A 14262-nucleotide genomic window follows, 5' to 3' on the forward strand; every position below is an offset into this window, starting at 1 on the left:
GGTCATGTTGCAGTTGTATAAGACTCTGGTGCGGCCGCATCTGGAGTATTGTGTGCAGTTTTGGTCGCCATACTATGGGAAGGATGTGGAGGCATTGGAACGGGTGCAGAGGAGGTTTACCAGGATGTTGCCTGGTATGGTAGGAAGATCGTATGAGGAAAGGCTGAGGCACTTGGGGCTGTTTTCATTGGAGAAAAGAAGGTTTGGGGTGACTTGATAGAGGTGTACAAGATGATTAGGGGCTTAGATAGGGTTGACCAGGAGAACCTTTTTCCACGTATGGAGTCAGATATTACGAGGGGGCATAGCTTCAAATTAAGGGGTGGTAGGTATAGGACAGATGTTAGGGGTAGATTCTTTACTCAGCGAGTCGTGAGTTCATGGAATGCCCTGCCAGTAGCAGTGGTGGACTCTCCCTCTTTACGGGCATTGGATAGACATATGGAGGATAGTGGGCTAGAGTAGGTTAGGTGGGCTTGGATCGGCGCAACATCAAGGGCCAAAGGGCCTGTACTGCGCTGTATTTTTGTATGTTCTATGTTCCTTGCTGTGGCACGTCGGAATTGGCGGTCGATGAGTTGAGCATCATACCCCATTCTTGTGAGGGCATCCTTGAGTACTTTCAGGTGTCCGTCACGTTCTCCTCATCTGAGCAGATCCGGTGTATGCGTAGGGCTTGTCCATAGGGAATGGCTGTTTTAATATGTTTTGGGTGGAAGCTGGAGGAGTGTAGCATTGTGAGGTTGTCTGTGGGTTTGCGGTAGAGTGTGGTGCTGAGGTGTCCATCCTTGATGGAGACGCACATGTCCAAGAATGAGACAGACAGTCGAGAGTAGTCCATGGTGAGTTTGATGGTGGGATGAAACTTGTTGATGTCACTGTGTAGTTTTATCAGTGACTCCTCGCCATGGGTCCAGAGGAAGAAAATGTCATTAATGCACCTGGTGTACAATGTTGGTTGGAGATCCTGCATAGAGAAGAAATCTTGTTCGAACCTGTGCATAAAAATATTGGCATATTGGGGTGAAAACTTGGTCCCCATGGCTGTTCCGTGTATCTGGATGAAGAATTCTTGGACATGTGCTTCTCCATCAAGGACGGACACCTCAGCACCACGCTCTACCGCAAACCCACTGACAACCTCACAATGCTACACTTCTCCAGCTTCCACCAAAAACATATTAAAACAGCCATTCCCTATAGACAAGCCCTACGCATACACCGGATCTGCTCAGATGAGGAGGAACGTGATGGACACCTGGAAGTACTCAAGGATGCCCTCACAAGAACGGGGTACGATGCGCAACTCATCGACCGCCAGTTCCGACGTGCCACAGCAAGGAACCGTAATGTCCTCCTCAGGAGACAGACACGTGCTGCAACTGACAGTGTACCATTTGTTGTTCAGTACTTCCCAGGGGCTGAAAAATTATGCCATGTTCTTCGGGACCTGCAACACATTATCAATGAGGATGAACACCTCACCTTCCCCACACCTCCATTACTTGCCTTTAAACAACCACCAAATCTCAAACAGATCATTATTCGTTGCAAATTGCCCGGCTCTCAGGACAACTCCATACAACCCTGTCACGGTGGACGCTGCAAGACATGTCAGATTGTGGACATAGATACCACTATTACGCGTGGGAACACCTCCAACCTTGTACATAGCACGTACTCATGTGACTCAGCCAACATTGTCTATCTTATACGTTGCAGACAAGGATGCCCGGAGGCATGGTACATTGGGGAAACCGGGCAAAGGCTACGACAACGGACGAATGGGCACAGCACAACAATCAACAGACAGGAGGGTTCCCTCCCAGTTGGGGAACACTTCAGCGGTCCAGGACATTCAGCCTCGGACCTTCGGGTGACCATCCTCCAAGATAGACTTCGGGACAGGCAGCAGAGGAAAGTGGCCGAGCAGAGGCTGATAGCTAAGTTCGGTACCCATAGGGAGGGCCTCAACCTTGGGCTCATGTCACATTACAGGTGATCACCATGGCACTACACACACACACACACTCCCATGCTCACACATGCACCCCCTCGCAGACTTAAGACACTCTGCACCCACTACACACACACACACACACACACACACACACACACACACACACACACACACGCCCAGCCCAGCCCAGCCCAGCCCAGCCCAGCCCAGCCCAGCCAGACACACACAGACAGACAAAGACCCACATGCACACATATATTTTGTGGGGTGAATTTGTATTGCACAGTTACATTGCATGTTGCTCAAAAACTGCATACATTCATGTAGAACTCTGAGCTCAAAAACTACAGGAATTAGAATCAATCTAAACATCAGGTCATACACAGAGAACACAGGGGGCTAACACCTCCAAATTGTTGGCTACATAGAACTGTTGATCTTCCATAATTACACCGGCACCACTCCCACCTCTTCCTCCGCTACATTGATGACTGCATTGGCCACCTCGTGCTCCCGTGAGGAGGTTGAGCAATTCATCAACTTCACCAACACATTTCACCCTGACCTTAAAGTTACCTGAACCATCTCTGACACCTCCCTCCCCTTCCTGGACTTCTCCATCTCCATTAATGACAACTGACTTGACACTGACATTTTTTTACAAACCCACCGACTCCCACAGCTACCTGGATTACACCTCTTCCCACCCTACCTCTTGCAAAAATGCCATCCCGTATTCCCAATTCCTCCGCCTCCGCAGTATCTGCTCCCAGGAGGACCAGTTCCACCATAGAACACACCAGATGGCCTCCTTCTTTAGAGACCGCAATTTCCCTTCCCATGTGGTTAAAGATGCCCTCCAACGCATCTCGTCCACATCCCACACCTCCGGCCTCAGACCCCACCCCTCCAACAAGGACAGAACGCCCCTGGTGCTCACCTTCCACCCTACAAACCTTCGCATCAACCAAATCAACCACCGACATTTGCGCCACCTCCAAAAAGACCTCACCAACAGGGATATATTTCCCTCCCCACCTCTTTCCGCCTTCCGCAAAGACCGTTCCCACCGTGACTACCTGGTCAGGTCCACGCCCCCCCTACAACCCACCCTCTCATCCTGGCACTTTCCCCTGCCACCGCAGGAACTGTAAAACCTGTGCCCACACCTCCTCCCTCACCTCTATCCAAGGCTTCCACATCCATCAAAGTTTCACCCACACATCCACTAATATCATTTATTGTATTCATTGCTCCCGATGCGGTCTCCTCTACATTGGGGTGACTGGACGCCTCTAAGCCGAGCGCTTTAGGGAACATCTCCGGGACACCCACACCAATCAACCACACCGCCCTGTGGCCCAACATTTTAACTCCCCATCCCACTCTGCTGAGGACATGGAGGTCCTGGGCCTCCTTCACCTCCGCTCCCTCACCACCGGACGCCTGGAGGAAGAATGCCTCATCTTCCACCTTGGAGCACTTCAACCCCAGGGCATCAATGTGGACTTCAACAGTTTCCTCATTTCCCCTTCCCCCACCTCACCCTAGTTCCAAACTTCCAGCTCAGCACTGTCGCTCACCCTAGTTCCAAACTTCCAGCTCAGCACTGTCGCCATGACTTGTCCTACCTGCCTAACTCCTTTTCCACCTATCCACCCCACCCTCTCCTTCATGATCTATCACCTTCATCCCCCTCCCCCACTCACCCATTGTACTCAATGCTACTTTCCCCCCACCCCCACCCGCCTCTAGCTTAACTCTCCATGCTTCAGGCTCACTGCCTTTATTCCTGATGAAAGGCTTTTGCCCAAAACGTCGATTTCGCTGCACTTTGGATGCTGCCTGAACTGCTGTGCTCTTCCAGCACCGTTGATCCAGAACCTTCAACATATTGTCTATCTATCACCATTGTTAGCAGCTAACCCGAGAATGCAACTTTAAAAAGAAGGGTTTTGTGATTTACACATGAAAGAAGTGAAACTATCACTGTATTCTAACAGATGAAAGGCTTAACAGACAATCAAGTTTTCAATGTATAATTTCAGTTACATCACAATGCAAATTTTTGCTATAAATTCTGTGTTACGATTGAGCCCTCCACAATCACCTAAGGAGCGTCACTCCGAAAGCTAGTGTGCTTCCAATTAAACCTGTTGGACTATAACCTGGTGTTGTGTGATTTTTAACTTTGTACACCCCAGTCCAACACCGACATCTCCAAATCATTTCCGATAGGAGGGAGACCAGAACTGCACACAATATTTGCCTAATCAATGTCCTGTATAAAATCTGATTGTCCTGTATACTGCAACATAACCTCCCAATTCCTGTACTCAAAACTCTAACTAATGAAGAAATGCCTCCTTCACTATCCTATTTACCAGAGGTTCCACTTTCATGAAACTATGAACTTGCACACCAAGGTCTCTTTAGAACATAGAAGGATACAGCGCAGTACAGGCCCTTCGGCCCTCGATGTTGCGCCAACCGAATCCTACCTAACCTATACTAGCCCAATAACTTCCAAATGCCTATCCAATGCCCGCTTAAATGACCATAAAGAAGGAGAGTTCACCACTGATACGGGCAGGGCATTCCATGAACTCACAACCCGCTGTGTGAAGAATCTACCCCTAACATCTGTCCTATACCTACCACCCCTTAATTTAAAGCTATGTCCCCTAGTAACACCTGACTCCATTAGCGGTAAAAGGTTCTTAGTATCTACCCTATCTAAACCCCTAATCATCTTATACACTTCTATCAGATCTCCCCTAAACCTTCTCTTCTCCAATGAGAACAGCCCCAAGTGCCTCAGCCTTTCCTCATAAGATTTTCCTACCATTCCAGGCAACATCCTGGTAAACCTCCTCTGCACTCGTTCTAAAGCTTCCACATCCTTCCTATAGTATGGCGACCAAAACTGCACACAATACTCCAGATGAGGCCTCACCAGAGTCTTATACAACTGCAACATGACCTCAGGACTCCGGAACTCAATTCCTCTGCCAATAAAGCCCAGTACACCATATGCCTTCCTCACAGCACTATTTACCTGGGTGGCAACTTTCAGAGATCTGTGTACATGGACACCAAGATCCCTCTGCTCATCCACACTACCAAGTAGCCTACCATTAGCCCAGTAATCCATCATCTTGTTATTCCTACCAAAGTGAACGACTTCGCACTTAGCTACATTGAATTTCATAGAATTTGTTCAGCAACACTCCAAAGGACCTTACCATTAAGTGTGTAAGTACTACCCTGATTTGCCTTTCCAAAATGCAGCACCTCACATTTATCCAAATTAAACTCCACCTGCTGCTCCTCAGCTCACTGGCACATCTGATCAAGATACTGTTGTACTGAGGTAACCTTCTTCGCTGTTCACTACACCTCCAATTTGGTGTTATTGCAAACTTACTAACTATAGCTCCTATGTTCATATCCAAATTATTTATATAAGCGACAAAAAGCAGTTGAACCAGCACCGACACCACTGGTCACAGACCTTCAGTCTGAGAAGCAGCCCTCTACCACCACACTTATCTTCTACATTCCAGCCAGTTCGATATCCAAATGGCTCATTCTCCCTGTGTTCCATGTGATTTAACCTTGCTCACCAAATTACCATGAGGAACTTAGTTGAACACCTTACTGAAGTCCACATGGATCACATTCATCGCTCTGCCCTCATCAGTCCTCTTCGTTACTTCTTCAACAACTCAATCATGTTAGAGAGACACTATTTCCCACGCACAAAGCCTTGTTGACTATCCCTAATTAGTCCATGCCTTTTCAAATTCATGTAAATCCTGTTCCTCAGGATTCCCTCCATCAACTTGCCCACCACTGATGTCAGGCTCACCAGCGTATAGTTCCAGCTTTTTCTTTCTTAAACAATGGCACCACGTTAGTCACCTTCCAAGGTTTCTAGCACCTCATCTGTGACTATTGATGATACAAATATCTCAGCAAGAGGCCCAACAATCACTTCCCTCGCTTCCCACAGAGTTCTAAGGTACTCCGAATCAGGTCCTGGGGATTTATCCACCTTCATGTATTTTAAGACATCTAGCACCTCCTCCTCTGTAATATGGACATTATTCAAGATGTCACCATCTATTTCCCCACATTCTATATCTTCCAAGTCCTCCTCCATAGTAAATATTGATGCAAAATTCTCATTTAGTATTTCCCCACCCCCTGTGGTTCCGCACAAATTCTACCTTGATGATATTTTGAGTGTTCATATTCTCGTCCTGGTTCCTCTTTTGTCCTTAATGTATTTATAAAATCACATTGGATTCTCCAAACCCTGATTGCCAAAGCCATCTCATGTCCCCTTTTTTCCCCTCTTGATTTCCCTCTTAAGTATACCCCTACTGCCTTTATACTCTAAGGACTCATTTGAAGCCTTGAACTCAATCAATAAAAACATTGAACTGGACTCCATATACAAACCACTCAGCTACAGAACTGGAAATAGCAAAAACAGAGTCACAAAAACACCAGGCAAAGGATAGCAAGGATCTTACTCGATAGGAGCGAGTGTGACAGGGTCGTTGTTATGGAGGACTTCTAACTTTCCAAATATTGACTGGGAATATTATAGTTCATGTACTTTAGATGGGTCAGTTTTAGCCCAATGTGTGCAGGAGAGTTTCCTGACAGAATATGTAGACAGGCCAACAAGGTGGGTGTGGGTGGGGGTGGGGGGAGGGTTTCGAGGCCACATTGGATTTGGTACTGCGTAATGGTGACATAGTGGCTCAGTGGTTAGCACCACTACCTCACAGTGCCGGGGTCCCAGGTTCAATCCCAGCCTTGGGCGTCTGTCTGTGTGGAGTTTGCACATTGTCCCATTGTCTGCGTGGGTTTCCTCCCACAGTTCAAAGATATGCAGGTCAGGTGAATTAGCCATGTTAAATTACCCATAATGTTAGGTGCATTAGTCAGAGAGAAATGGGTTACTCTTCGGAGGGTTGGTGTGGACTTGTTGGGCCGAAGGGCCTGATCCACACTGTAGAGAATCTAATCTAATCTAAGGAACCTGACCAGACGTTAGATTTAGAGGCTGGTGAGCACTTTGGCAAAAGTGACTACAATTTGATTATGTTTACATTAGTGATCGAAAGGGATAGGCATATACCACAGGGCACTACTTATAGATGAGGGAGAGGCAATTATGATGCCATTAGGCAAGATTTAGGATGCATAGTATGGGGAAGGAAATGGGCACAATTGAAATGTGGAGCTTATTCAAGGGACAACTACTGTGTGTCCTTGATAACTGTGCACCTGTCAGGCAGGGACGAAACTGTTGAGCATCGGAGCAGTGGTTTACCAAAGGTGAAGCTCTTGTCAAAAGGAATGTTAGGATAAGACTTGAAGGCTTGAGAGTTACAAGTTAGCCAGGAAAGACCTAAAGAGAGAGCTAAAAAGAGCCAGGAGGAAACATAAGAAGTCGTCAGCAGATAGGATCAAGGAAAACCCAAATGTTTTCTATAAGTATATCAGGAATAAAAGAATGACGAGTGTAAGATTAGGTCCAATCAAGGATAGTAGTGGGAATGTGTGTGTGAAGTCCGCGGAGATTGGGAAGCGCTAATCAAATATTTTTCATCAGTATTCACACAGGAAAAAGACAATGTGGTCGAAGAGAATACAGGCTACTTGATTGGATGGGATTGAGGTTCACAAGGAGGAGGTGTTAGCAATTCTGGAAAGTGTGAAAACAGAGAGGTGTCCTAGGATGGATAGGATTTATCCTAGGATACTGTGGAAAGCCAGGGAGGAGATTGCAGAGCCTCTGGCATTAATCTTTATGTCGTCATTGTCTAGAAGGATACTGCCAGAAGACTGGAGGATAGCAAACCTTGTCCCCTTGGTCAAGAAGGGAAGTAGACACAACCCTAGTAATTATAAACCTGTGAGCCTTACTTCGATTATGGGTAGTGTTGGAAAAGGTTATAAGAGATAGGATATATAAGCATCTAGAAAGGTATAATTTCATAAGGGATAGTCAACATGGTTTTTTGAAAGGTAGGTCGTGCCTCACTAGCCTTATTGAGTTGAGAAAGCGACCAAACATGTGGATGAGGGTACAGCAGTTGATGTGGTGTATATGCATTTTAGTAAGGCATTTGATAAGGTTCACCATGATAGGCTACTGCACAAGATAAGGAGGCATGGGATTAAGGGTGATTTAGCAGTTTCGGTCAAAAATTGGCTAGCTGAAAGAAGGCAGAGAGTGGTGATTGATGGGAAATGTTCATTCTGGAGTTCACTTACTAGTAGTGCACCACAAGATCGGTTTTGCGGTCACGGCTGTTTGCCACTTTTATAAATGACCTGGATGAGGGGATAGAAGGATGGATAAGTAAATTTGCGGATGACATGGAGGTCGGTAGAGTTGTGGAGTGCCAAAGGATGTTGTAAGTTAGAGGGACATAGGAAGCTGCAGAGCTGGGCTGAGAGGTTGCACATTGAGTTTAATGCAGAAAAGTGTGAGGTGATCCACTTTGGAAAGTGTAACAGGAATGCAGATTATTGGGCTAATGGTAGGATTCTTGGTAGTATAGACGAGCAGAGAGATCTTGGTGTACATGTACATAGATCCCTGAAAGTTACCATCCAGGTTGATAGGGTTGTTAAAAAGATATACAGCTTTTATTAAGAGAGGTATTGAGTTTTGGAGTCATGTGGTCACGTTGCAGTTGCACAAAACTCTGGTGCGGCTACACCAGTATTGCGCTCAGTTCTGGTCACTGAATTATAGGAAGGATGTGGAAGCTTTGGAAAGAGTTCAGAGGAGATTTACTAGGATACTGCCTGGTATGGAGGAAAGGTCTTAAGAGGAAAGGTAGAGGGACTGGAGGCTGATTTAGTTGGAGAGAAAAAGGTTGAGAGGTGACTTACCGACATACAAGATAATCAGAGCGTTAGACAGGGTAGACAGTGAGAGCCTTTTTCCTTGGATGGTGATGGCTAGCACGAGGGAACATAGCTTTAAATTGAGGGGTGTCAGATATAGGACAGATGTCAGAGGTAATTTCTTTACTCAAAGTAGTAGGGGCGTGGAACAGCCTGCCTGCAACTTGCCAACTTGAAGGGCATTTAAATGGTCACTGGATAGACATATGGATAAAAATGGAATAGTGTAGGATAGATGGGTTCGCAGGTCGGCACAACATCGAGAGCCTGTTCTGCGCTGTAATATTCTATGTTGTATGGGACAGACCACCATAGTATCGAAGATGCATGGATGATGTCACCTCGTGAGGGATTGAAATGCCTGCAGAAAACCACACCAGCTCGGCGAACAAATATACAACCTGAATCACTCGATCTCTGCTGTCTATACCTGACATATGCTTCCTTCCTTTTCTTAACCAAAACTTCAAGTTCTCCAGTCATCCAGCATTCACTACATTTAGATTAGATTACTTACAGTGTGGAAACAGGCCCTTCGGCCCAACAAGTCCACACCGACCCGCCGAAGCGCAACCCACCCATACCCCTACATATACCCCTTACCTAACACTACGGGCAATTTAGCATGGCCAATTCACCTGACCCGCACACCTTTGGACTGTGGGAGGAAACCGGAGCACCTGGAGGAAACCCACGCAGACACGGGGAGAATGTGCAAACTCCACACAGTCAGTCACCTGAGGCGGGAATTGAACCTGGCGCTGTGAGGCAGCAGTGCTAACCACTGTGCCGCCCATCAACCTTGCCTTTCACCCTAATAGGAACATACTATCTCTGGACTCTCCTTATCTCATTTTTGAAGGTTTCGCATTTTCTGGCCATCCCTTTATCTGCAAACATCCACTCCCAATCAACTTTTGAAAGTTCTTGCCAAATACAGTCAAAACTGGCCTTCCTCCAATGTCAACCTTTCACTTTTAGATCTGGTCTATCCTTTTAAAACTAATAGAATTATGGTCGCTGACCTCAAAGTGCTCCCCCATTGACACCTCAGTCACCTGCCCTGCCTTATTTCCCAAGAGTAGTCGGGTTTTGCACCTTCATTAGCAGTACATCCACATATTGAATCAGAAAATTGTCTTGTACACACTTAAATTCCTCTCCATCTAATCCCTTAACACTAAGGCAGTCCCAGTGTTTGCTTGGCAAGTTAAAACACCCTACTATAACCTTCCTATTAATCTTACAGATAACTGAAATCTCTTTACAAATTTGTTTTGTTTTTCAATTTCTCACTGACTATCGGGGGTCTACAATACAATCCCAATAAGGTGATTGTCCCTTTCCTATTTCTCAATTCAACCAAAATAACCTCCCTGAACATATTCCCAGGAATATTCTCTGTAAGTACAACCATAATGTTATTCCACTCCCTTTCCTCTCTTGCCCACCTTTCTATCCTTCCTGTAGCATTTGTATCCTGGAACATTAAGCTGCTAGTCCTGTCCATCCCTGAGCCATGTCTCTGTCATTGCCATGATATCCCAGTCCCATGTTCCTCATCATGCCCTGAGTTCATCTGCCTTCCCTGTAGGCCTCTTGCATTGAAATAAATGCACTTTAATTTATCAGTCCTACCTTGTTCTCTGCTTTGTTCCTTCCTGCCCTGACTGTTTGACTTGCTCCTTCTCCCATATATACCAGTCTCAGTCTGATCCCTTGGATCCTACTCCCCCATCTTACTAGTTTAAATCCTTCAGTGCAGCTTTAGCCAATCACCCTGCCAGTATATTTGTCTCCTTCCAAATCAGTGCAATACATCGTTCTTATACAGATCACTTCTACTCCAGAAGAGATTCCTCCAATGATCCAAAAATGTGAACGTTCCTCCCCTGCACCAGCTCCTCAGCCATGCATTCATCTGTTATACCCTCACTAGCTCGTAGCACCGGGAGTAATCCAGATATTACTACCCTCAAGGACTTCCTTTTAAAATGCCTGCCTAACTGCCTATATTCTCCCTTCAGAATCTCATCCTTTTCCTTTCCTTTTTCATTAGTTCCAATGTGTACAATGACCTCCTGTTGGTCCCTCTTGCCTTGAAGAATATTCTGCACACTCTCAGACAACATACCATTCTGATTTCTCGCTGCCAGCCGCTGAAATGTCTGTGCCTCTGATTAGTCCTCTATCATAATCGATCACTTGGATCCTGACATTCCCCTCGTTACAATAGAGCCAGTCTCAATACCAGAAAATGGCTTTTCATGCTACATTCCCCCGATAGTCCATCACTCCCTATATTTTCCAAAACAGCATACTTGTTTGAGATGGGGATAGCCACAGGAGAGTCCTGCACTACCTACCTCCCTTAGGTACCTTTCCTGGAGGTAAGCCATCTACCTGACCGTATCTGTGTTTTTTCTCTTTTCCAAAACTGCCATCCATCATACCCCCTAGCTCCCGTACATTCCTCAAAGCCTCTAAATCCAATCGATCTAATTTGCAATCAAACACACTTTCTGCAGACATAATCATCACTACATGGAAACGCTCCCTAATCTCACACATCCAACAGGAAGAGCACATCACTCTACAAAAGGCCATCTTTGCACCTTAATCTACAGACCCAGAAAATAGCACCACCTCACTGCTCTAAAATACACTGCTCCAAGCTAACTTAGTACATATGTTCTATATTTCAAAATTTAATCAAGAGACAGATCTTAATCAAACATTTAATCAAAAAAGAACCCACTCTACTCATTATTGCACATTTCCAGCAAGGTTATACTTAAAACCTATGCACTTAGCTTGTCCTGTGCTGTGAGCTCTCCCAAACAGATTCCTCCAACATCAACTGTGAATTTGGTTTTTTAATTTTTCTTAGTCACACTCCAATGTCCAGAGGTACTTGAACTCAAACAGTAAAGACAGTAGCTGTGCAGATTCACTGCTTTGTCAGACAACAATGCAGATTTCTTTCTCTGGCCATGTAGTCTCTGCCTTTGTCTCCCTTCCTCCTTTTTGAAGTGCCATTGTTTTGATTTTCTTCCCCCCCAAAGTTCCAAAACAATGCAACAGCTTATAAAATAGTAGTCACTGCTCCTGGAATTCAAGGAAATAATCGTCAATTCCCAAAATACCTGAAAAAAAAGGAGCAGCTTTTACAGCCACAAATCTTTCTCACCCTCCATCTTAGATTACCCAGAATCCTTTTGATAAAGAGTAAACAACATTCAACCAAACAAGCGCCAGGCAACTATCATTTCCAATGAATGAGTGAGTGAATGCTTTAATTGTCACGTATATCTAGGAAGATACAGTGAAAAAAATGTTTGTCACCACAATCTGGCACCATTTTGAGTTACAAAAAGAATAAAAAGAAATTACTTAAATAGCGTTCATCTTCTATTCAAACTGGGTCTCAGGCACAGCTCTAGAGTTATGCAAAATGCTCCAGGCTGTTTATGTTTGCAATAGCTTTGATTATAGTCGAACTCAACTCACCTGAAAATGAACGCCAGTCGTTTCTATGACTTTTGGTGCAGTTCTAAGGGAAAAAAGTACTTTATTGACATGGAAGATTCAAATCCACCTGAAGTGAATGCAAAACATCATAATACTCTATCCAAAAGTAATAGGATTGAATGCATTGAAGACTGCAAGGGGCTGTTCCCTCGTGACACTGGAACCACTACACAGGCCAAGGTCAGAAATGTGAAGATGGGAGTAAGAAAATGCTTGAAAAGATAAGTAACAAGCAGCTCAGGGTCATGCGCGCAGCCTGAGCAAAGATATTACTAAGCAAAGGATCTGAGCAAAAATCTCTACATTTAGGATCAGAAAAGAGAGCAAACTAGACTGCAAGAGGTACAAATTAATCTATGCTTCACCTGGAAGGAGTGCTTGGATAGGAGGTAAAAAGTCAGGGTTACATTTCCTGATTACTTGGCAAGGTGCCCTGGGAAAGTGACAGGACATTGGAGGTGTTGGAGTACTGGACAAAGGTATTGTGGAAGGAACTGTTGTTTCAGAGTTCTCAAAGGGCAGGGGAGGATGACAAAGTATTTTGCATCATGCTGGAGGGAGGCAGAAAACGATTTTTTTGAATGTGGAGTCTGGAGAGCTGAAATGTAAGATTAAAAAAATCAATAATGGTTCTGGGAGGAAGTAACAGTTGTAAAAGCAAAAGGGCAAGAAATTGACCAGACACTGTTGAGAGTCCTGTCAGATAGAGTGTTGGGTGAATCCATGGCTGAGGTTAAAAGAAGATACATCAGAAGCAATGTTATGGAAGGCAGCATCAGAACAAGTGTGACATAAAAACTGAGAGAACAGTCCTTCCAGGAGGCTGAGTGTGAGCAGGTGCAGTTGAGGCCAAGTGTGTTTGTGGTCTTATAGGGAATATTACCAGACAGCCCAGAAGTGGAGTGTGGAAAGTTGAGCAAGGGAAGATTTGGAGATGGAACATTGAAAGAGAGAGGAGGACAAAAATTGGAAACAAAGTTGAAGTCATTTCCCAATTCCAAAGGAGAGCAGGAAATAGTGCCAATATATTCCTCAGAGTACCAGAAGAATGTTATGGGAGAGAAATCTTCATACACCAAGTAGCACTGGAACAAGGGATGTTCCAGTTGCCTTTCCATATACCCAACAAAGACAGGCATATTTAGGATCCAGACAAGTATCTACAGCCACATCTTTTATTTGGAGGAAGTGAGACAAACAAGATGAGAAATTATGGCTGGAGTGAATAGGTTGAGCCAGGCATACGAGGGTGAAGAAGAATTGGGATCACATGTTCACTGATGGGATACCTTATTCTTTCTGATATTTGTAAATGATGTAAGACAGAATATTGACAGCTGGTGATGGTGGATATTAGTAAGCTTGTGGATGACACCTGGTTTGGCCAGGTGGTTGACAATAAGGAGGAATGTGCTAGGTTACAAGAGGATATCAGCAATTAGTCAGAGGGGCAGATGCAATTTAATCCTGATGAATGTGAATTGACGGACTTTGAAAGAAGAAACAAGACAAGGGAGTATTCAACGAATGACAAGATACGAGGAAGCTCAGGAGGATCAGAGAGATCTTAGGATGCTATCCACAGATTCCTGAAGGTGGCAGGACAAGTTAATACTGCTGTTAATGCAGCATACAAGCCTCTATTAGTCATAGCATAGATTACATCATACAATCCCTACAGTGTGGAAGCAGGTCATTCAGCCCATCAAATCCAGACTGACCCTCTAAAGGACATCCCACCCAGACCCACCCCATCCCTGTAAGCCTGCATTTCCCATAGCTAACCCACCTAGCCTCCACATCCCTGGACACTATGGGCAATTTAGCATGAC

At 45.1% G+C, this 14262-nt stretch overlaps 1 protein-coding gene across 2 annotated transcripts in view; it reads right to left on the reverse strand.

The window, feature by feature from the left end:
- Nucleotides 1–14262, reverse strand: part of washc4 (WASH complex subunit 4) — a 133794-nt gene that overhangs the window by 87980 nt on the left and 31552 nt on the right. For both annotated transcript variants that reach the window (XM_060843064.1, XM_060843063.1), the window contains exon 8: nucleotides 12410–12452. In XM_060843064.1, the coding sequence (XP_060699047.1) occupies nucleotides 12410–12452 (43 nt within the window). The remainder of the gene's footprint in view (nucleotides 1–12409; nucleotides 12453–14262) is intronic.

The sequence above is a fragment of the Hemiscyllium ocellatum genome, chromosome 23 (genome assembly GCF_020745735.1).
Source record: "Hemiscyllium ocellatum isolate sHemOce1 chromosome 23, sHemOce1.pat.X.cur, whole genome shotgun sequence".
NCBI lineage: Eukaryota > Metazoa > Chordata > Chondrichthyes > Orectolobiformes > Hemiscylliidae > Hemiscyllium > Hemiscyllium ocellatum.